At 39.5% G+C, this 22,464-nt stretch overlaps 1 protein-coding gene across 3 annotated transcripts in view; it reads left to right on the top strand.

Moving 5' to 3' along the window:
• The first annotated feature begins 227 nt into the window (after window positions 1–227).
• Als2 (alsin Rho guanine nucleotide exchange factor ALS2) overlaps window positions 228–22,464 on the top strand; it is an 80,522-nt gene continuing 58,285 nt past the window's right edge. For 2 of the 3 annotated variants that reach the window (XM_042666957.1, XM_042666955.1), the window contains exons 1-3: window positions 672–766; window positions 15,302–15,381; window positions 17,987–18,141. In XM_042666957.1, coding sequence (XP_042522891.1) covers window positions 15,362–15,381; window positions 17,987–18,141 — 175 coding nt within the window. In that variant the 5' untranslated portion in view covers window positions 672–766; window positions 15,302–15,361. Of the gene's footprint in view, window positions 306–671; window positions 767–15,301; window positions 15,382–17,986; window positions 18,142–22,464 lie in introns of those variants that run through there. The other variant, XM_042666956.1, reaches the window with a different exon arrangement.

Here is a 22,464-nt window from a genome sequence, read left to right as displayed (position 1 = left end):
CATCACCGCTGAAGCGCGCTCAGGGACTGGCGGTTCGGGTAAGGCGGTGTTGCCCATATTTCAGTTCGCAGTGCCTGACGCAATCTGAATAATTTTGATCCCAGTCAGACGCCGTCGACCGTCTCTGGCGCCGAACCCCTCCTACTCTGGTAGCAGTCTTTTCCCGCCCCCTCCCCTCGCCTAGCCACTGTCCGGCCCCGCCCCGGCCTGAGGCCCCGCCCCTGTGAATCAGCTGATCTCGCGAATCCGCGGGGCTGTCGGGTTTGCGTCCAGAGCTCAGCGCGGCGCTGCCGGTGGAGCTTCAGGTGAGCGAGTGCGGGTTCCCGGACGGCCCTTGGCTTCCGAGGGCTGGCCCGCCGGGACCTCCTGTGTGCGGGACATTGGGGTCCGGGATCCGGGAGCGACCCGGCGGCTCGGGCCGAGGCCCGGTGCGCGCTGCGGTGGCCTGCGGAGACAGCGCCCGCGTCTTTCCAGCCCTGCGTCCCACCGACCGGCAGGCGCCTGAGCCCGTGGGGGAGCCCGGGACGGGGCCCTGGCCCCGGCCCCGGCCTGGGCCCCAGTCCGGGCCCCGGCCCTCCCTCTCTTCCCGGTCCCGCTCTTCTCAGGACTGGCGCCACTTCGGTAGTCTCAACTGCGTGGGATTCCTTCTCGTCCCCTCTTTCGCCGCCACCCACGGCTTCTTTACACCCATTCATTCCCGAGAATTTATTACATGCCCATAGTAGGAGCTGAGCCGAAAAGACGGGGTCCCTGCCCCTAGACTTCGGTGAGTGAGCCGGGAGAGTTGCCCCAGAGTACAAATCCCGGTGAGGAGTGTACCCAAGCTATTGGGGCTTGAAAAGACAGTTGCGGGAAGGGGGGCTGCTGGTGGTGGTGGAAGAAAATTATATTAGTAATTTAGCCAAATCCTCTAGCAGATTAAGTAATAGGTAAAGTTGTAAGGCGTTCTTAAGACAGGAAAAGAACATAGGGACGATCATGAAAGAAAGGTCCCGCAGGCTGGCGTTGTTCCTCCAGGTAATTGTTGGAGACACCGTTGTAGACTAGTAGAAGTGAACTGCTGCTTAGGAAGAGCATTTTCTTTCTGGTTTAGGATGGAGGAGGAAATAAGTGCTGTCCCCAAATGAAGACATTTACTCTGTTGCTTTTATATCTGTGAGTTGTAAATGCTCTTCTAACAGCTACAAGGAACGAAAGACTGTGATGTTATGCTTATTTTGAGCAGGTACAAAAATTCAGCAAAGCAGTTGGTCACAATTTTTATGTATAACATAATTATATAACATATTTACATATGTGTGATTTGGGGTGACCACTTGATCTTTGAGTTAATGAATCTTAAAGCAGTGAAGAATTGGCTTTTGAAATAAATTGCAGTAATACAAGTTTAGTGATTAAGATCTGGACATACCTTGAGTCACATCCACTTACATCTTTGTTTGAGCAAGTTATTGAACCTCTTTACCTGTTTCCTTATGTCTAAATTGGAAATAAAAGCGCTTTCCTGATATTAATACCTTATATGCAGTGGTTCACATCATATTTATTGCAGAGCCTTAATCATGGTAAATATTCAGTGCATATTAACTTTACATATGTATACCTGTATGAATACAGTGTCTTAGTATATATGGCCCAGGGTGACCTGAACTCTTGTAGTCCAGCCTCGCCTCCAATTTGCCATCATTCTCTTTCAGGAGGGATCGCAGGTGTCCTTCACTCTAGGTTCAGTACATATTAATAATGCCTTTTATAATTGTTGTTCCACTACAACATGAGCCAACTACATCATAACTCTTTTTTTCTCCCTACTGGCGGGCATATTAGCTTAATATTTTACTAGAACATCTATAGTTCATTTTCTTAAATCAAGGAGACTTTCTAGGTATTTTCATGGTATTTATATTTAGAGAAAAGATGATTTCTTACTTCCTACACTGGGATTAGAGTTGATGGGTATTCAAGGTTCAAAGTCGCAGCAAGAAAAAAGGAAAGCCATTTCATAATGTCAAAATTTGGAAAGACAATGGTCTGAAAAATAAAGGATCAAGCAGATATTTTGGGGGGAAAATGAGTAGCATAATGTAATCCATTGATTTTTAAAGTTTGTTTTTAAAATTGATTTAGTGTGGGTCCTGGTAGCTCATGTGTAATTTTAGCTAGCTACCCAAGAGGCTGAGATATGAGGATCCTCGTGTGAAGCCAGCCTGAACAGGAAACTCTGTGAACCTCTTACCTCCATTTAACCACCAAAAAGCTGGAAGTGGAGCTGTGGCTCAATTGGTAGAGCATAGCCTTGAGAAAAAAAATAGATTTGTACTTCATGTCTTCCTCCTCTTCCTCTTTTTCTTCTTTTGGCAATTTGAACTCTAGGAAATTTGAATTCATGGCACTTAGAGTCTTATGCCTTCTCAGCAGGTGTTCTGCCATTTGAGTTATTCCTTTAACCCAGCCCAAATTCTTTCTAAATTTGAAACATTCTGGTCTTTTTTGTTATGAGACAGGGTCTTACTGTATATTTTTGGCCTAGAATTGTTTCTGTTTTTTTTTTTAATTTAATTTAATTTAATTTGTGAACATACTGTACAGAGGGGTTACAATTACATGGGCAGGATAATGCGTACATTTCTTACCAAGCATTGCAGCCTCCTCCTTTGGTTTACCCTTCACATCCCTTCCCAGCCTCCCCCCTCTGTTTTTTGTTTTTGTAGTGCTGAAAATCAAACTCAAGTGCTTTACCACTGTACCATGTTCTCAGCTGGCATCAAACTTTTGATCTTCCTTCCTCAGCATCCTGAGTGGTGAGATTGTAAAATACCTGCTCTTATGTTGGATATTTTGATTGTTAAAGAAGAAAGAATTTGTTAAGAACTTTAAAGAATCCTGATTTCAGTTTTTGTGTGATAAGGTGGAAAGAGAACTGTTCATCTCCTACTTTTTCATGAAAAACAGGTTTAAAGCAATTTTTGCCAGGTCCCTTCTAAAAGTGTTTCTGAAGACTATCACTGGTTTACAGTAACTTTCTCTAATTTTGTACTGATATGAGACTAGGTATGGATAAGTTGAAAAACTGAAGGAAGATGGAATGGTTTTTGTGATTGCTGAAGGCCTGCTTTGATGTTTTTTGATGTTTTTTTTTTGTTTGTTTGTTTCGTCATAGAGTTTGAACTCAGGGACTGAGCAATGTCCCTGAGCTCTTTTGCTCAAAGCTAGCTCTCTACCACTTTGAGCCACAGTTCTACTTTCTGTTTTCTGTGGTTAATTGTAGATAAGAGTCTCATAGACTTTCTTACCCATGTGGTCTTTGAACCGCAGTCCTCAGATCTCAGCCTCCTGAGTAGCTAAGATTACAGGCATGAACCATGAGTGCCAGGTTGCTTTGATGTTTTGAAGAGCTGAGTAACTCCAAAATCATTTTACTTTTTAAAAATTTTGCAGAATTAGGAAGTAGCACTCTGGCTTAAAGTGGTAGAGCCTTAGTTTCAAATCAGGGACAATGCCCAGGCCCTGAGTTCAAGCCCCACAATGACAAAAATAAAAATAAAAAAAAATTAAAAAAGCAGAATTAAACACATTCTATTCTATTAAATAATGGAGATTTTCTTTTATTTTTTCCACAATTTTTAATTGTTACTATATAGGTGATTGTGTGAAGGGATTACAGTTTTATAGGTCAGGTAATGAGCATATTTCTCTATATATATTAAAAAAAAATTTTTTTTGTCAGTTGTGGGGCCTAAACTCTGGGGCGCTGTCCCTCAGCTCTTCAGCTCAAGGCTAGCGCTCTACCACTTGAGCCACAGTGCTACTTCCAGCTTTATCTGCTTATATGGTGCTGAGAAATTGAACCCAGGGCTTCATGCATGGGAGGCAAGCACTCTTAGCACTGAGCCACCTTCCCAGCATGAGTATATTTCTTGTTACTGTTCCTTTACTTTCTCCCAGTTTTCCCCTCACATACACTAGAGATTTTCTTGCGTTGTTTTTTTTTTTTGTTCTTGTTGCCAGGACTGGAGCTTTGCACTTTTGCATGGCTTTTCCATACTACCTGAGCCACAGCTCTACTTCCAGCTTTATCTCTTTGGAGATAAGAGTTCCTTGGTTTTGTCTGTATAGGCTGGCTTCCAACTTCAATCCTCAAATCTCAGTCCCCTGAGTAACTGAGCCAACTGTGGGAGTTTTAGAGTATTATTTTCTTTTATTTTATTTCTTGTGCATGTTCTGGGGCTTGAACTCTGGGCACTTGAGTTTTTTTTTTGTTTTTTTTTTTTGCTCAAGGCAGTCCTCTACCACTTGAGCCACAGCTCTACTTCTAGTTTTTGGTTTTTTTTTCTTTTTCTTTCTTTCTTTCTTTTTTTTTTCTGGTTGTGGGGCCTGAACTTTGGGCCTGGGCACTACCCCTCAGCTCTTCAGCCTAAGGCTAGCATTCTACCACTTGAGCCTCAGCGCTACTTCTGGCTTTTTCTGCTTATGTGGTGCTGAGGAATCAAACCCTGGGCCTCATGCATGCAAGGCAAGCGCTCTACCACTGAGACAACTTCCCAGCCTTGTTTTTGTTTTTTTGTAGTTAATTGAAGATAAGAGTCTCACAGACTTTCATGCTCAGGCTGGCTTTGAACTGAGATCTTCAGATCTCCTCCTGAGTAGCTAGGATTGTAGGTGTAAGCGGCTAGTACCCAGCTAGAGTTTTGTGTTTTTAGTGATTTTTAAAAATCTCTTTCCACTAATGACCAAATGATTCCCTTATTAGGCATAACAAAGTCGTAGATTTTTAAGGTATCAGTGTTTAAGAAAATGCCTGGTAACCACAAATAAAATAGCAACAAACTATGACTGGGTTCTTTTATAGTATTACACTCATCTGTATCTCCTTTTCCTCAAGGTATATTTGATGATGGTATCTGTAGATCATGTCATTTTGCGGGTTTGGGGCCAAGAGGGCTTGAATTCAAAACATTATACTTACTTGGCTTGCTTGCTTGGTGTTGAGCTATCCATCCAGCCCTGCTTTTTTTCTGGTTATTTCTCAAGGGCTTTTTTCTTCTGGGCTGATCGGGAACTGCAATCCTCTAAATCTCAGCCTCTTGAATAGTTAGTTACAGGCATGAGCCTCTAGTAACCAGTTTAATTTATGTCTTGATGTTTTTCTGAATGTAGATGAACTAAACTAGTTGATCCAAGTGGGTTGAACAAAACTATTTAAATCAGTGAAGTATTGTATACTTCTTTGGGTTATTATATAGTTTTTTAAATTTGAAGAATGTGTAATTTTCTCAATTCTAATGAGAAAAAGAGTTTGTGTGACCTTGTGATAGAGTGTTTTTCTGCCAGTGAATTATGCTCAGTAAGAAGATTAGCTTTAATGTCATTACTTCCACATATTAACCCACTCATATTTCCTTTTATTATTATGTTATTAAATACTTTTCTTCTGAGGCAGTTCTTAAGTTCACACAACTTCTGTATCAGGAAGGTGGTAGTTTTAGAGCTAGACCTAGTGTTGGCATCTGGATGGGTTAACATTCACTTCAGGATTCTTTTTTTTCCCCACAGCCTGAATTTTTATGGAGCCAATTTCCTTTCTAAACTTAGGGCAGTTTCTCAAACAAACATATAGCAAGGGTGAGTGATTACAGCAACTTACTAAATCCATCTGTACATTAGAAGAAAAGTGAATAAGCTAGTTTATTCTTACAATTGGATACTTATCATCTAGTAAAAATGAATGAATTACATCTATACTTATGAGCAAGTATACAGTATTGGATGAAAAAAGCAAGTTGTCAAACATATACAGAGAGAACTGTTTATGTACAGTTTTAAAACAATATAGCAGCACACATTGTTCATTAATACACATCTATGAAAGCATAGACCCTAATTATGTTTTAATTGAGATATACTTTTAGGTATATCAGATAACCAAGCGGATGTCCTTCAGCTATGAATATCTTTTTCTTCTATTATGAAGAGCCAAAGCATATAAGAAAATGTGTTCACATCTGTTTAAAGCTGGGTAAGGAACACATAGATTTGTTATTTATTTTATGCATAGCTATGCTGATTTTGAAATTAGCACCCAATATTTTTATTTATAATCAAGACACTTCCAGTGTGTTTTACTTTGTCACCTCAAAGTAGTAGCGACTGGAAAAATAACTCTTCCCCTTACCAAAGAAAAGGAACATGCCAGGCAGATCCACTGTGTAAATCTATTCAGCAGAGATGAGACAGAACAATTATTTGGTCAGTTTTACTTTGTAGTTTGACTTTGTGCTCCTGGGAAATGCTTTCTCTAAGGAAAGAAGGCAAGAACCTTGAAAGGCTGCAGGAGAATTAAAATTCTAGAGATTTTTGGGAAATCCAAGAATCATGATCAACACATGATCATGAGCTCTCAAAGTTATGGAAGGAAATTGAATTGTAAAGAATTTGAACATAGACTGACTCTTAGAATTTTATTGGTTATAAGTTTTTCTTTAAGTTTACATTGTCTACATTAGTTATTAAACTTATTCTGATGGATAGTATAATTCTAGCATTTGAATTCTAAACTTCAGTGATTATAAAAGTTTATACAATATTATAGAATATTTCATGGGAATTTTACTAATTTTAGAAAATAAATTTTGAAAAGATACAGTACATACACAAATAAACTATATTTGTATTGTTGGTCATTTATTTTTCTCATGTTTACACACCCTTCCCTTTCAGAGACATACTACAATGAGAAGAGTAGTTTCAGTAGGGTTCAGCTTGAAATTAGCAACCATTAAAAAAATAAAAGAGAGAGACTATTATTTACATGTGGTGGTCACTGGGACCTGTAGTCCCAACTGGAGGCTGAAGGCAGGAAGATTGTAAGTTGGAGGCCAGCCTGGGCAACTTAGTGAGACCCTGACTCAAACTAAAAGGACCAGAAGCTGGGCTTGGTAGCACTTGCCTATAATCCCAGCTCTCAGGTCGCTTAGGTAAGAGGATCTTGAGTTCAAATTCAGCTTGGGTGAGATCCTGCCTCAAAAGAAAGCTAGAGGTGTAGTTTGGTAGTAGAGTGTTTGCTAGCATACTTGAAGCCTTGGGTTTAACCCCAGTTTTAAAAGAGAGAGAGAGATTGAGAAAGAAAGATTAAGGGTGCAAGAACCTGAGACTATGCGCTTTTCTGTCCCTGAATGCACCAAGAGTTATATTAGGGGCAAAGGAGAGAAAGTGTTATTCCTCTTGTACTAAGGTTTGAACTAATAGCTTCATGTTTGTTAGTCAAACAATCTATGGGATTTGAAAAGGCTTTCGCCATGGTGGTTGATTTGCCAGGCTTCCTTGCATGTTTAGTTTTCCTCAGCCTCCTATAGTGTCTGGTGAAGCACCAGTGACAGGAGATTAAGGAAGTAGCAGTTGTTAGAATGTAGTTATTTGTAAATTGTGTGTTTTAAGATTAAGCTTGCTTTAATTCATGTGTAAGCACATTGACCAAGCTCCTAGAAGCAAATCTTTCTAAAGTATTTATCCTGGGTACAATACCAGATTATCTTAAATTGTTTCTTCTTTCTTTTTATTACTGTGTTCTTAGTGGCAATCCTGGGCAGCACTGGGCAGAAACACTGCCATTTGAGCCATGCCCCAGTCCTTAAATTATTTACTATATTCATAGTTTAAACTCTGGCTTACTACATTGTAATAGAATATAACCAGCTAAAACTTTAAACAGGAAGTGTTAATGGCTACATAAAATCTAGTAACTTTGTGTCCAAGTTACTAGTTACTCTGTGTCCAAATTCTTTTTATGGCGTTATGATACAGTGTGCTTTATTGCCTTTCTATCTTAATGTCTAGTCATTCTAATCACCAAATATCATTACTCATAACCGTAATTGTTGCTATTATTTAATCAAACCAGGGGTTTTGTGCATGTTAGGCAAACACCAGTGTTCTATAGCCCCAGCCCCAAATACTTACTCTAAGCCAGTAAATGACACAAGAGAACAAGATTGAGTGCTCTGTATAGTAAAATTTCTTGTATCTTGAGGGTACTCTATAGAGCACCATCATTCTCACCAAAAAGGCAGAACAAACCAGGTGCTAGTGGCTCATTCCTATAATCCTGGGTAATCAGGAGGCTGAGTTCTGAGGATCCTGGTTCTAAGCCAGCCTGAGCAGGAAAGTCCATGAGACTCTTACCTCCGATTAACCACCAGAAAACCAGAAGTGGAGTTGTGACTCAAAGTGGTAGAGTTCTAGCCTTGAGCAAAAAAGCTTGAGGAGAGCCTCCAGACCCTGAGTTCACTCCCCATGACCCACAAATAACAGAAAAGCCAGAACATATTACAGTGGTCCTGTCTTATGTGCAGTTTTACTTTGTGTTATTTGTAATGCAGAATCAACCACAATCCAAAAACACTGGGTAGAACATTCCAGAAATAAACTGTTCACATATTTTAAGTTACACATTGTTCTGAGTAGCATGATGAAATCTCACAAGGTGCCATTCATTCCTTTAAGCAGGTGAACCATCTCTTTGTTCTTTGTTTCCTTGCTATATATTGCTAACTACACATTTGTCACTTCAATAATCTTGGTTTTATCTTGACTTGGTAATGACAGATTAATTCTGGTACATTGTGGTATTGCTACAGAGCATACAGTAAAAACCATTTATATATGGGAAACCAATGCCTCAAAACTCTATACCAACACTTCACATCCCAGCCAGCCTTCTTTGTTTTGATAAAATATACCCTCTTCTTATGAAATATTAATCCTTCCACACATATTCAGAATGCTATTCCCTTTCACTTTGGCTTGGACTTTGGTTCTGTCCTTTGTCCTTGCCTTCCTTATGTTTTTGCTCCAGTGGTTTTTTTGTTGTTGTTGTTGGTCGTGGGGCTTGAACTCTGGGCCTGGGCGCTCAAGGCTAGCACTCTACCACTTGAGCCACAGTGCTATTTCCAGCTTTTTCTGTTTATGTGGTGCTGAGGAATCAAACCCATGAATGTGAGGTAAGCACTCTACCACTTCCTTATGTTTTTATCCTGGCCATTGTTCTGTAGCTGTGTTCAACTCTCTCATCTCCCCAACTCTCAAACAACAGGAAACAAGACCCCTGATTTACTGCTCCATTTTTATGCCATTTGAAATAACATTTTTCTAAAGAATCTTCTAGTTCTTTGTCTTCGAATCCTCACTTTCAGTTTATGTTCACTTTACTCCAGTCACTGAAATTATGACCAAGCAAGCAGTGTCATCTACAGTAGAAATGTAGTTCACATTTTATATGAGATCCCTGCTGCCTTGACCTAATTGACTTCCTCCTTGGACGCTCTCTGTTTGCTTTCATGTGCTTAAAACATACTCATGTTTTCCCCCTTCCTATCAGAACACTCTCACCTCAGTTATCCTGCGTTGTCATCCTATCCAGCTGCTAGGTACAGGAGCTCCTTACTGCAGGCTCTTATGCCTTTCCTTTCTCTTTACACAGGTTCCAATGACATTATTCATTACACTGAGCTCAAATGTTATTTGTGTCTTCCCAAGTTTTTATCAATAGCTGATATCTATCTTTTAACTCCATGCTTATATATTCAGCTGCTCGTTTGATAAATACTGTTGGGTTTTTCACTTAACAACAAAAAATATTATTTCATTAGACTTGTATCTTTTACTTGGGGATTTTGTTTCCCCCATCTTTCCTAATTTAGTAATTAAAACCACTAAAATAGTGGTATTCAAGACAGAACCTGGAGCCTATCCCTTTCCCCTTTCCCCTTTCCCCTTTCTCCCTTCCCTTCCCTTCCCTTTCCTCCCTCCCTCCCTCCCTCCCACCTTCCCTCCCTCCCACCTTCCCTCCCTCCCTCCTTCCTTCCCCTCCCTCCCTCCCCTCCCCTCCCCGCCCCCCCCCCCTTTTTGAAATGGGTTCTATGTAGCCCAGATTTGCATTAACTCTCTAGCTTCTTTCCTTAGCCTCCCAAATACGCCTTTTCTTTTTTAAAGATAAGTTTTGTTGTTGTTGTTTGGGGGTGTGTGTGTGTGTGTGTAGTCCAAACTGGACTGGAACTCTTGGTAGTAGACCGGCTTTAAACTCATCTCCTGCTTGGCCTCAGTTGTACAGTACATCATTCTTGATACCAATTTCTTTATTCCCCACCTGTGTCTACTCACCAAGTTGTAGTTCTCCCCTTAAAGCACTCACTCCTACCATTCATCCCTTTCTTCCTCGCCAAATTGGCAGCTTTGTATGAAATTGAAGAGCCCAAGATCCCCTTCTTCCACTGTGAAGCTGGGCCATTTTAGCATTTGCAGCCAGAATATTCCTTTCAAAATTAAATGTGGGTGCTATATGTATGTTCACTGTAGGAGACCTGTAATACCAGCACTTGGGAAACTAAGGCAGGAAGATCACCAGTTCAAGGCCAGCCTGGGTTACATAGGGAGACTTTGTCTGAAACAAAACAAAAAAATCTATGAACACATGGATGAAGAAAAATGCATACAAAATAGTTCCTCAGGGGCTGGGGGTTTAGCCCAGTGGAAGGGCCCTGTCCGGCTCGTGCAAGGCCCTGGGTTCAGTCCTCAGCCCTGGGGAAAAAAAAATAGTTCCTCAGTTTTCTATTGCCACTGTAACAAATTGTTACAGACTCTGTGGCTTAAAATAACGCAAATCCTTTGTTTTGGAGTTTGATATAGGCCAAAATGAGTTCCATCCGCATGAGATTTTCTGCAGGCTTTCGAAGAGAATTCTTTTTCGCCTACCTGTAGGTTGATGCTACCTACATTCATTGGCTTATGTCTGCCTCTTCCAGTTTTGAAAGTCGACAATGTAGCGTGTCTCTGACCCAACCTAAATCATCACGTCTCTTTCTGTGTCTGCCTCTTCCACGGAAGAACTCTTGTGATTACCTTGGCTTCACCTGGATAACCAGGGTCTTCTTTCTATCTTCAGGTCAGCTGAATTGTTTCCTTGTAACCTAACATTCACAGTTAGGATCTGAACTTTGTTAAAGACCCTGTTTTCACGTACTGTGTGTGAAAAAAGAAATTGCAAAGCAGCTTGTAGGGTTTTAATTTATTTGGGGCTTAAAAAGTAGTGATAGAAAGATGGATCGAGTTATAATTAACTTAAGAAAACTTTTCAAGAATCTGACACTAAATGAATAAAGATTCATTGGCTGTAACATTTTAAAATGATTGTCAAGGTTTTTGTTTGTTTGTTTGGCTGGATGGCTGGTTTTGAGACTGGGTCTTGCCCAGACTGGCAAGCCTCAGCCTCTGAAGTGCTATGATAACAGAAATGCACTATCCCAGCCAGTTTTGAACTTTTTCTTGCTAGGTCCTAAGAAAGAATTCAGCTTACATATGGTGAATCGATTGTGAGAAATAGGGTGCTCACTTCTTCGTCCTGGAGGAGTTTTCTGGCTTTTCCTAGATATTGTTGAAGGCTAGTTGAGGAGACAGCAATTCCTTGATCACTGACAGATGAGTAGATCTGGCTTCAGAATTTCATTGCATATCATGAAATGCATTTTCAATAGAGCTAATCATTATCATGTACGAAGTATAATTGCACTTGCACTTACTGATTGTGTTAAATAATATTAAATGTATTCATATTTATCTTTTGTTTACCTGGTACCCTTCCTCCAACATTGAGTGATTTAGAATCTTTCTAAAATAAGCACTAGGTAGGAAGTAATTTCCTGTAATTACCAGATGGGAAATGCTAAGAATTCGCAGGCACCTGGAGTAAACAGATGGACCATAGACCATTCCTGCTGGTCTGGACTGTTTGCAGAACACAGTGACCATGTATTCCCTTTTGCAGAAAAATCACACATTTGGCACAGTCATTGTCTTTTTTTTTTTTTTTTTTTCTGTGCCTGTCCTGGGGCTTGAACTCTTTTTTCTTTTTTTTCCTCCCACTGAAGGCTAACACTCTACCACTTGACCACTTGAGCCACAATTCCATTTTTGACTTTTTGGCCCTAGTACTTTTGTGTTTTATACAAATAAGACTTCATTTTTTATGAGTCCTCCCCACCCCCATCTTTGCCTTCTGAGTAACTAGAATTACAGGTGTGAGCTACTAGTGCCTGGCTTCATTTTTCATGAGTTTTGATGCTCTTAAAAAATGTGAATTTCTGGGCTGGGAGCTTGCCTTGCATGCATGAGGCCCTGGGTTCGATTCCTCAGCACCACATAAGCAAAACGAAAAAAAGCCGGAAGTGGCGCTGTGGCTCAAGTGGTAGAGCGCTAGCTTTGAGTTGAAGAGCTAAGGGACAGCGCCCAAGCCCAGAGTTCAGGCCCCATGACCGGACCCGGAAAAAAAAAAAAAAGTGAATTTCTGGGCTGGGCTCTGATGGTTCACACCTCTAATCCTAGCTACTTAGTAGGCTGAGATATGAGGTAATGACTTCAAAGCCCAGGCAGGAAAGTCTGTGAGACTCTTTTCTCTAATTAACCACCAAAAAGCCAGAGGTGGAGCTGGGACTCAAGTTAGGTAAAGCACTAGTCTTGAGCACAAAGCTCAAGGACAGCACCTAGGTCCTGAGTTTTAGCCCCAGGACTGGCACACAAAACAAAAATAAAAAAAGTGAATTTCTTCTTTTTTTTTTCTTTTCTTTTCTTCAGGTTGTGCGGCCTGAACTCTGGGCCTGGGTGCTGTCCCTTAGCTCTTCAGCTCAAGGCTAGCGCTCTACCACTTGAGCCACAGTGGGTTTTTTTTGCTTATGTGGTGTTGAGGAATGGAACCCAAGGCCTCAGGCATGCAAGGCAAGTGCTCTACCACTGAGCCACCTTCCCAACCCCTAAAAAGTGAATTTCTGAGTCGAATTGCACAGCAATTTTTTGTTTCTTTTTCTTTTTCTTTTCAACATTGACTTTCTAAATTTACGGGTCATATTTGTGGAGTAATGCATTGAATGGTGTGTTTTCTTTTTTCAGTCCAGGCTAGCCTTGAATTCATTGCCTCTTGGCTCTCTCTCTCATCTGAATCTGAGATTACCACCACACTCAGCTGTTCAACTGACTGGCTTTTTTTTTTTTAACTTTTTTTTTTATTGTGAAAATACTGTATAGAGGGGTTACAATTACATGGGCAAGATAGTGAGCACATTTCTTATCAAGCATTGTAGCCTCCTCCTTTGTTTACCTTTCCCATCCCTTCCCATCCTCCCTCCCCCCCCCATACTTCCCCCCCTCCCCCAAGTTGTAAAGTTCGTTTTTGACATGACAATTTGTACATCTCATTGTTGCAACAGGTCCACCTGTATCCTTATTTAAACGACTTGTTTTTCCCCTTCCCCTCCACAAATTATACCGACATCAAATACAGTGAAAGTAGGGGTTATACTGTGGGGGAGGGACATACAAAGCAACAAAGAAATAATCTTATAATTGCGTTAGAAACAAATGCATGAAAGAAAAAATCATTTAAAATACATATCTTAGGGTTCATTTTCCTAACATCACCTTATCTGACCTTTTCTGCTTGACTCATATATATGCTGGATATTGCAAATAAGGGAAATCATGGGACCTATGTTTCTTTGGGCTTGGCTTACTTCACTTAATATAATTTTTTCCAAGTCTTTCCATTTCCTAACAAATGGGGCAATGTCATTCTTTCTGATGGAGGCATAGAATTCCAAATTGGTTAACTACTTGTAGAAAACTAAAGCTAGATCCTTATATATCACCCTGCACCAGAATCAACTCCAAATGGATCAAAGACCTCAGAGTCAAAGCAGACACTCTGAAAACATTACAGGATGGAATAGGAGAAACCCTAGGTCTGACTGGCTTTTTTTGAATGGTGGATTTTAACTGTTAGCTCTTTGGATTATGAGGCATGTTAGTTTTGAATTGAGGTTGATTTTGAGGGAAATACTGGTATATACTTTTTAGGGGTTGGGGGTGGGGGACTGGTCCTGAAGCTTGAACTCTCGGCCTAGGCTCTATCTTTCTGAGCTTTTTTGCCTCAAGGCTAGTGTTCTACTACTTGAGCCACACTGCCACTTCTGGCTTTTTGTGAGTAGTTTATTGATGGTAAAAGTCTCTTGGACTTTCTTGACTGAGTTGGCTTTGTACCACAATTCTTAGATCTTAACCTCTTGAGTAACTAGGATTACAGGCATGAGCCACCAGCACCTGGCTAAGTTTTACTAAGTAGAAAACTACTTATTTATTTATTTATTTCCATCAGTCCTGGGGCTTGAACTCAGGGCCTGGGTGCTGTCCCTGAATTTTTGTGCTCAAGGCTACTAGTACTCTATTACTACAGCCACAGCTCTACTTCTGGCTTTTTTTAGTGGTTAATTGTAGATAAGAGTCTCACGGACTTTCCTGCTTGGGCTGGCTTCAAACCGTGATCCTTAGATCTCAGCCTCCTGAGTAGCTAGGGTTACAGGCAATGAGCCACTGGCACCCCGCCAGTAGAAAAAATTTTAATAATGTATTTTTTTGTACATTACTAAAAAATGTAATTAAAATTATTTGAATCTGGGCCATTAATAAATTAATATATACTTCTTCATGTATTCCAGAGGCACTTAAAATATAACCTTAGTGGGCTGGGAAGGTGGCTCAGTGGTAGAGTGTTTGCCTTACATGCATGAGGCCCTGGGTTTGATTCCTCAGCACCACATAAGCAGAAAAAATCGGAAGTGGTACTGTGGCTCTAGTGGTAGAGCACTAGCCTTGAGCTGAAGAGCTGAAGCCCAGAGTTCAGGCCCCACGACCAACCAAAAAAAATAAAAATAAAAATGTATATATAGGACACACAGATATATATATATATGTGTGTGTGTGTGTGTGTGTGTGTGTGTGTGTGTATATGTATATTATATATATATATATATAATATACATATATATATTTGGACATTGTCCAAAAAGAAATATACTCTTTACTTGATTTATGTAACTATAGCCCATTACCTGTATAATAAAAATTAAAAGTGGCTTTAATGTATTTGTAATTTTTGTACTTAAATGATTTCTAGGTTGAACTAACTTCGAAACAAAAAAAATTTGTTGGCTGGAACAGGACAGATGTTGTAGATAGGCTTTCCTTTGACATGTTTGGTACTCAATTTGCATTTTCATAAGTTCAGTGGGCAGGCTTAGTCTAGATATTTGACTTTGGTAGGCAGGATAAGAAATAGTTTGAATAGTTTCTCTGTATATTTTTTCCCCAGTCAATGTATATTTGTTAGAGGCCTGCCTTTTTTTTCTCCCTCCTAATACAAGGAATAAAATAGCAAGGCATTCTTTTATTGCTTTTTATGCTTAACTAATGTTTTCTCCTTTAGGTCTTAATGTGCTTTTTGCAAAAAGGGAATGATTTTGTGATGGAGAATTCCCCGTGACCGATGGACTCAAAGAAGAAAAGGTAAAATCATATTTTCATTCTCCTTTATTCTTCCTGGAAAAAAACAATAGGCAACTCTACATAATCGTAATTTTTCTTCAGTTTAATTTTCTTTTTGACAGTGAGAGTACAGTGTGACAATCATAGTTGATTGGTAAAGAAAAAACTATTTAAATGAAGCCTATTAATGATGAGCTTTGTTGTTAGTTTGTTATGCTTATTACAAAGGCATTGTCTTCATTTCATCATTTAAAATTCTTGTAGTCATTTTTCTTCCTCACAAATAATTTTAGACTTAAAAGGTAGCCTTATTACTTATTAGTTTCAGTACTCTGTCCTTAGAAAATGAATTGCAGGGCCAGAGGCATGGCTCAAGCAGTGGAAATGGAGTGCCTACCTAATAAGCATGAAGTACTGCCAATAAAACTAGTTACAGAAGATGTTTTTTAAAAAAGGTTAAATTTGTAATTTACCTCCTGTAGATCCATGGTTTAATAATTTAGCATCTATGTTCTAGAAAAAGAAAATTGAGAAATTCAAAAAATCCCCACGTGTGACACATAGGACAGTTCTGTAAAGGAAATTGAAGATATCCTAATATGCCCTTTTCTTAGAAGGGGAACTGTTATGGTCATTATCATATAGCTACTTTGTATTCTTTGACCTGAAGTCATCAGATAGATAGAATTCTTTGGCTAGATGATAAGTAAAACATAAAGTATTTTATTGTTATTTGTTATGAATTTGATTTAAAAAATTAAAATAATGAGCAAAATAGTATAGGAGACTCCTTAAAAACAACAACAACAATGGAAAGTAGGAGTACTGTGTATCTGACAGTCTCACTGTGGAGTAAAGAAGGAAATAAGTACATTGAAAAGCATCTGCACTTCTTTGTTATTGTAGATGTATTCATGATAACTAAGGTGTGGAATCAGTCTAAATGCCTGTGGAGGTAAAATTGGGTAAGAAAATGTATGTATGTTCACAGTGGACTATATTCAGCCAGAAAAAAAGAATAAAATCCTCTCCCTTTCCTCTGTCTGTGTCTGTCTGTATGTTTCTCTCTCTCTCTCCCCCCCCTCCCCCAGTCCCTCCCTCACACATACGCACACACACAGAAGCTATAAAGGTGATTGCATAATGGAGTGGAATAGTGCTTACCAGAAGTTGGTAAGAATGAGAATGAAGCAGGAGTGGAGAGAAGATGGTTAACAAGTACAAGGTGCAGTTAGAGTAGCTTACAGTGGTCTGTTGAACAGGATGGTAGCTATGAATGACAAATGATACATTTCAAAGTTGTAGAGGGCTTTGATAAAATATTTGAGATAGTAAATATACCAGTTACCCTGATCTCATCATTACACACATTGTATACATATATTGAAATGTCAAATTGTACTCTGTGAATTTGTGCAGTGTGTCATTTATACATCAAAACATTTTAAAAGTTTAGTAATTATAGATTTAAAGTCAGCATAAAGTGAAATAAGAACTTCTTCGTATTGTTCTCTTTTTTGTGTGTGGTAACTGGGATTTGAACCCAGGGCCTTGTACTGTTTCTTTACCCATCTCCCCAGCCCTATTCCTTATATCTTTCTAATCGAATACTCATCAAATACTTTCTATCAATTATAAACAGAATTTAAAAAATAATATTCAACCCGTGATAACTTTACTATCAATCAATTATAGCAACACTAGGTTTTGGACTCAGCCTTGTGCTCACAAGATAAGCACCCTATTTGAGGCACACCTGCAGATAACTTTAATATTTAAGCAAGTGTTAATGTATTGAGAAGTTGAATCTTGATATTTGATGCTACCAAATCATAAAACTTCTAAAAATAGCCCCTTTTATGTACTACTTAGAATTAACTTGTGGGTTTCAATTATCCTCCATCATTTCATTTAGATACTTTATCTTCGCTCCTGTGACATTGCCAAAGTATAAGTAGGTGCTGTTTATGGGACCCATCTGCTGGTAAAGGTCTAATCTGATGATGAGAATTAAGAACAACACAATGTTTTTTTCTTTCTTGCTATTGTTTCTAATGTATTTATAATGTACCATGTGATTTTTTTGTTGCTTTGTATGTTTCTCCCCCATGGTATAACCTTGTTTTCGCTGTATTTGATATGGGTATAATTTGGGGAGGACAAGGGGAAAAAACAAAATGTTTAAATAGGCATACAGGTTGACCCATTGTAAAAATGAGATGTACAAAGCACTATGTTGAAAAACGAACTTTACAATTTAGGCGGGGGAGGGGAGCACAGGGAGTGTAGTTGAGGAGGTGGGAGGGAAGAGATGGTAGGGGAAAAACAAAGGAGGAGGCAACAATGCTTGATAGGAAATGTACTCATTACCTTGCTCATGTAACTGTAACTCCTCTGTATCGTATTTTCACAATAAAAAAAACTTATTAAAAAAAAGAATTAAGAACAGAAGATTCAGTTCTGAAGTTCTAATCTACAGTGGACTGCAGGTATGTCTCAAGTGGTAGAGTGCCTGTCTGACAAGTGCAGGGCCATGAGTTCAAACCCCAGTACCTCAAAGAAAACAAATTAGAACAATTACAGAAATAGTTAAGCCTTCTTACCTTTTTTTTTTTGATGTTTGTAGCTCTACAGAGGCAGAAGGATCCAAAGAAAGAGGCTTGGTCCATGTCTGGCAGGCAGGATCCTTTTCCCTAACACCGGAGAGGTTGCCAGGCTGGGGAGGAAAGACTGTTCTACAAGCAGCCCTGGGAGTGAAGCATGGAGTTCTTCTGACTGAAGGTATTGAAAAGAATGCCTTGGAATTGGAGGCATGGCATAGTTGGTAGGGTACTAGCCAACGAGGGAAAGGGTCAGGTACTGAGTTCAAACCCTGACAAAGCAAACAAAGGAAAGAAAAGAATGACTTAAAAAATATTTAACTGAATGTTAATAGATGCCCAAATGGATTATTAGATACTGGAGGTTCTTACTGATCTTTGCTGGAGCTGATACCCTTTTGTTTTTGAAAATATGTTTTATTCCTTTGATCAGAAATCATGCTATTTCTTAAGACATCCCATAAACTAGAACAGATGGAAAAATTACAGCTTTGACACAGTAAACACAGTAACTTTATAAAAGATTTTCTGTTCAGGGACCCCTTTGCTATAGCTTTTGTTCATTTACTATATCAGAGCAATATTACTAATAATACCTAATGTTTATTATCCAATACTTGCCAGGACTAATTATACATTTTCCCTATGTTATCTCACTGAGCGTTTACCCTGTAAGGTAGATAAAACAAAAGTCAGAGAGGTTAAATAATGATCATAATTACCCAAAGACATTAAAAGTGTCAGAGTTAGAGTCAGGATTGGAACTCAGTCTGATTTCAAAAGCTTTTGTTTTTTGTTTTTTCTTCTCCTAGTGCTAGGGATCATATACAGGATTCACATGGCTAGGCAGGCTGTCTACTGCTGACCTATATTCCTGATTCTCAAATCCTGCTCAAGCCACTTGGCAATACTAAGTGTACTTTTTTTCAGGCATAAATAAGAGCACACAAGAGCATGTTATAAAAACTGGTGCATCTTTTTTTTTTTTTTTGTCAGTTGTGGGGCTTGCACTCAGGGCCTGGGTGCTGTTCCTGAGCTCTTCCAGTTTTCTGGTGGTAAACTGGAGATACGAGTCTCACGGACTTTCCTGCCTGGGTTGGCTTTGAACTGCAATTCTCAGATCTCAGCCTCCTGAGTAGTTAGGATCATAGGTGTGAGCCACTAGAACACAGATTTATTTTCAATAAATATTTGAAATATCTTTATTAAGATACTTGGGAGGTTGGGAATGTGGCTTAGTGGTAGAGTGCTTGCCTAATATGCGTGAAGCCCTGGGTTCAATTCCTCAGTACTGCATAAACAGAAAAAGCTGGAAATGGTGCTGGGCTCAAGTGGTAGAGTGCTAGCTTTGAGCAAAAGAAGCTCAGGGACAGTGCCCAGGCACTGAGTTCAGTCCCCAGGATTGGCAAAAAAAAAAAAAAAAACGAAAAAGAAAAAAGATATTTGGGAATTTTCAATAAAGTATTTGGAAACCCTTCATAAACATATCTTTAAAAACTATAGTCATATCTATACAATTGGGACAATTTTGTAAAATTGCATACATAACTAATTATTGTTTATATTTAAACAATACCCTGGTAATAAAAGGCACCAAAAACTTAGCTTGGCTGGCATCTGTGTAGCTCAGAGGTAGAATGTGTGTGTTCAGCATGTGGAAGGCCATGGGTTCAGCTTCCAGTACCAAAAAAAGAAACCAAACCAAACATGAAAGATCTCATCTCACACAGGATGCTTAAGATAGTGCAAAGATCTTCAGTGCAATCTTTTGTGTGTGAGGAAATGGTACTGATTAAATGCCAGAAATTTTCAGGTTTTGTCTACTTAGTTTGACCAAAGCTTAAAATTCTATGTGTGTCTTTCATTGATTTGCTATTTTTTTTTTTTTTTTTTTTTTTGTGTCAGTCATGGGGCTTGAACTCTAGGCCTGAGCGCTGTCCCTCAGCTCTTCAGCTCAAGGCTAGCACTCTACCACTTGAGCTACAGCACCACTTCCAGTTTTCTGGTGGTTTATTGGAGATAAAAGTTTCATGAATTTTCCTGCCTGGGCTGGCTTTGCATCTTGATCCTCAGATCTCAGCCTCCTGAATAGCTAGGATTACAGGCATGAGCCACTGGCGCCCAGCTTCACTATTTTTTTTTTTATTTACTCTAGTTTAGAAACAAAGTGGAGATCTAAATACTATTTCTTTGAAGTATTGCTCTTGCTAGTTAGAATAATATTAATTGAAAGACTTTAGTGTGCATTTGTCACTTGGGAAAAAACTTTAAAGGAATTTAATCAGTTAGCATATTTTCTTAATATTCTATATCTTAAAATTATATTCCCTACTAGCAGTTCCTGTCTTCCCTCTAGCTGCTATTGTGTTATTCCTTACACAATGGTGTGATGTATTGTTGTTTATACATTTGAATGTGTAAATATATCTGCCACACAGAATAAGTAAAAAATAAATGTGTTTGTATCATTATCAACTCAATTGTTGGTTTGTGAGAAAAGATTTCTCTATTAGGGCTGGGAAGGTGGCTCAGTGGTAGAGCGCTTGCCTTGCATGCTTGAGGCCCTGGGTTCAGTTCCTCAGCACCACATATGCAAAAAAGAAAAAAGCCGGAAGTGGCGCTGTGACTGAAGTGGTAGAGCGCTAGCCTTGAGCCGAAGAGCTGAGGGACAGCGCCCAGGCCCAGAGTTCAGACCCCACGACCGGACCAAAAAAAAAAAAAATTTAAAAAAATAAAAAAAATGTAAGTGTCAGTGGCTCATTCCTATAATCCTAGCTATTCAGGAAGCTGAGATCCAAGGACTGTGGCTCAGCCAGCCTGGGCAGGAAAATTCATGAGACTTTTATCTCGAATAAATTACTCAGAAAAAGCCAGAAGTGGCTCTGTGGCTCTTGGTGTAGAACACTAGCCTTGAGCACAAAGACACTCAGGAACAGAGCCCAGATTTCAAGCCCGAGGATGGGCAAAGAAAAACAGTCTTTAGTCTTACGACAAAGAAAGGATAGTGGATTTAGTTCAATATTTTTATTTTTTGGTTGGTCTTGGGGCTTGAACTCGGGGCCTGGGTGCTGTCCCTCAGCTCTTCAGTTCAAGGCTAGCTAGCCCTATACCACTTGAGCCACAGAGCCATTTCTGGCTTTATCTGCTTATGTGGGCTGAGGAATTGAACCCAGGGCCTCAGGCATGCAAGGCAAGCGCTCTACCACTGAGCCACCCTCCCAGCCGCCCCCCCCCTTTTTTAGTTCAATATTTTTAAAAACCTGGGGCCAAAGTTAGGTGCCAGGGGGCTCATGCCTATAATCCTATCTTCTGAGATCTGAGGATTGTGGTTTGAAACCAGCCCAGCAGAAAAGTCCCTGAATCACTTACCTCCAATAAACTACTCAGAAAAAGCCAGAAGTGGTGCTGTGGCTCAAGTGGTAGAACACTAGCCTTGAGAACAAAGAGGCACAATGCCCAGGCCCTGAGTTCAATCCCCACAACCAACCGAAAACCTGTGGCCAAGTCTTCATTCTATTTATTTTTCTGGTTTCTTTTAAAGACACAGTCTTGCTCTATTGGTTCTTTTTTTTTTTTTTTGCCAACATGGATTAGGTACACATGCCCCAAAGTCCTACAAACTTATTCAAAAATAAAATTAAGACTTATAGCATACCTGGACACATTATCATTCATGTATATCCAACTCACTCATACCTTTCATTTAGTTCTAAAGCTAGCCAGTCATTTGCTACAGTTTCCTTTCTTAATTTTGTTGGGATGATTTGTTTTTTAAACAAATCACATCTCAGAAAAGCTATTTTGTATATAGCATATGTGTATTTTTTTTTTTTTTTTTTTTTTGGGTCCAGTCGTGGGGCCTGAACTCTGGGCCTGGGCACTGTCCCTCAGCTCCTCAGCTCAAGGCTAGCACTACCACTTGAGCCACAGCACCACTTCCGGCATTTTCCTTTTTGCTTATGTGGTGCTGAGGAATCGAACCCAGGGCCTCATGCATGCAAGGCAAGCGCTCTACCACTGAGCCACTTTCCCATCCCAGCATATGTGTATTTATACCATAAAAAATTACCTGTAGTATGCTCATGTCTTGATACAATACTGCTGCTTTCTGTACAATTTGGAGGCATAAAACTAGCTTTTTAGTTTTAGCAAAAATGTATCTCTATTTTTTCTTTATTGGTCATATGAGAATTTTATTTATTTATTTATTCATTCATTCATTTTTTTTTTGCCAGTCCTGGGGCTTGAACTCATGGCCTAGGCACTGTTTTTGAGCTTCTTTTGCTCAAGGCTAGCACTCTACCACTTGAGCCACTGTGCCACTTCTGGCTTTTTCTGTTTATATGGTACTGAGTAATCAAACCCAGGGCTTCCTGCATGCTAGGCAAGCATTCTACCACTAAGTCACATTCCCAGCCCTCATGAGAATTTGATTTAGGACTTTTATTTTCTAGGCAGGACTCTTAAGAGTTGAACCATTCCTTACATTTCTTGCTATAGCTGG

The sequence above is a fragment of the Dipodomys spectabilis genome, unplaced genomic scaffold (assembly GCF_019054845.1).
Source record: "Dipodomys spectabilis isolate Male_0828 unplaced genomic scaffold, ASM1905484v1 ptg000373l, whole genome shotgun sequence".
Taxonomy (NCBI): domain Eukaryota; kingdom Metazoa; phylum Chordata; class Mammalia; order Rodentia; family Heteromyidae; genus Dipodomys; species Dipodomys spectabilis.
Note: the sequence above shows the minus strand (reverse complement) of the source record. Positions and strands in the feature narration are given on the sequence as shown.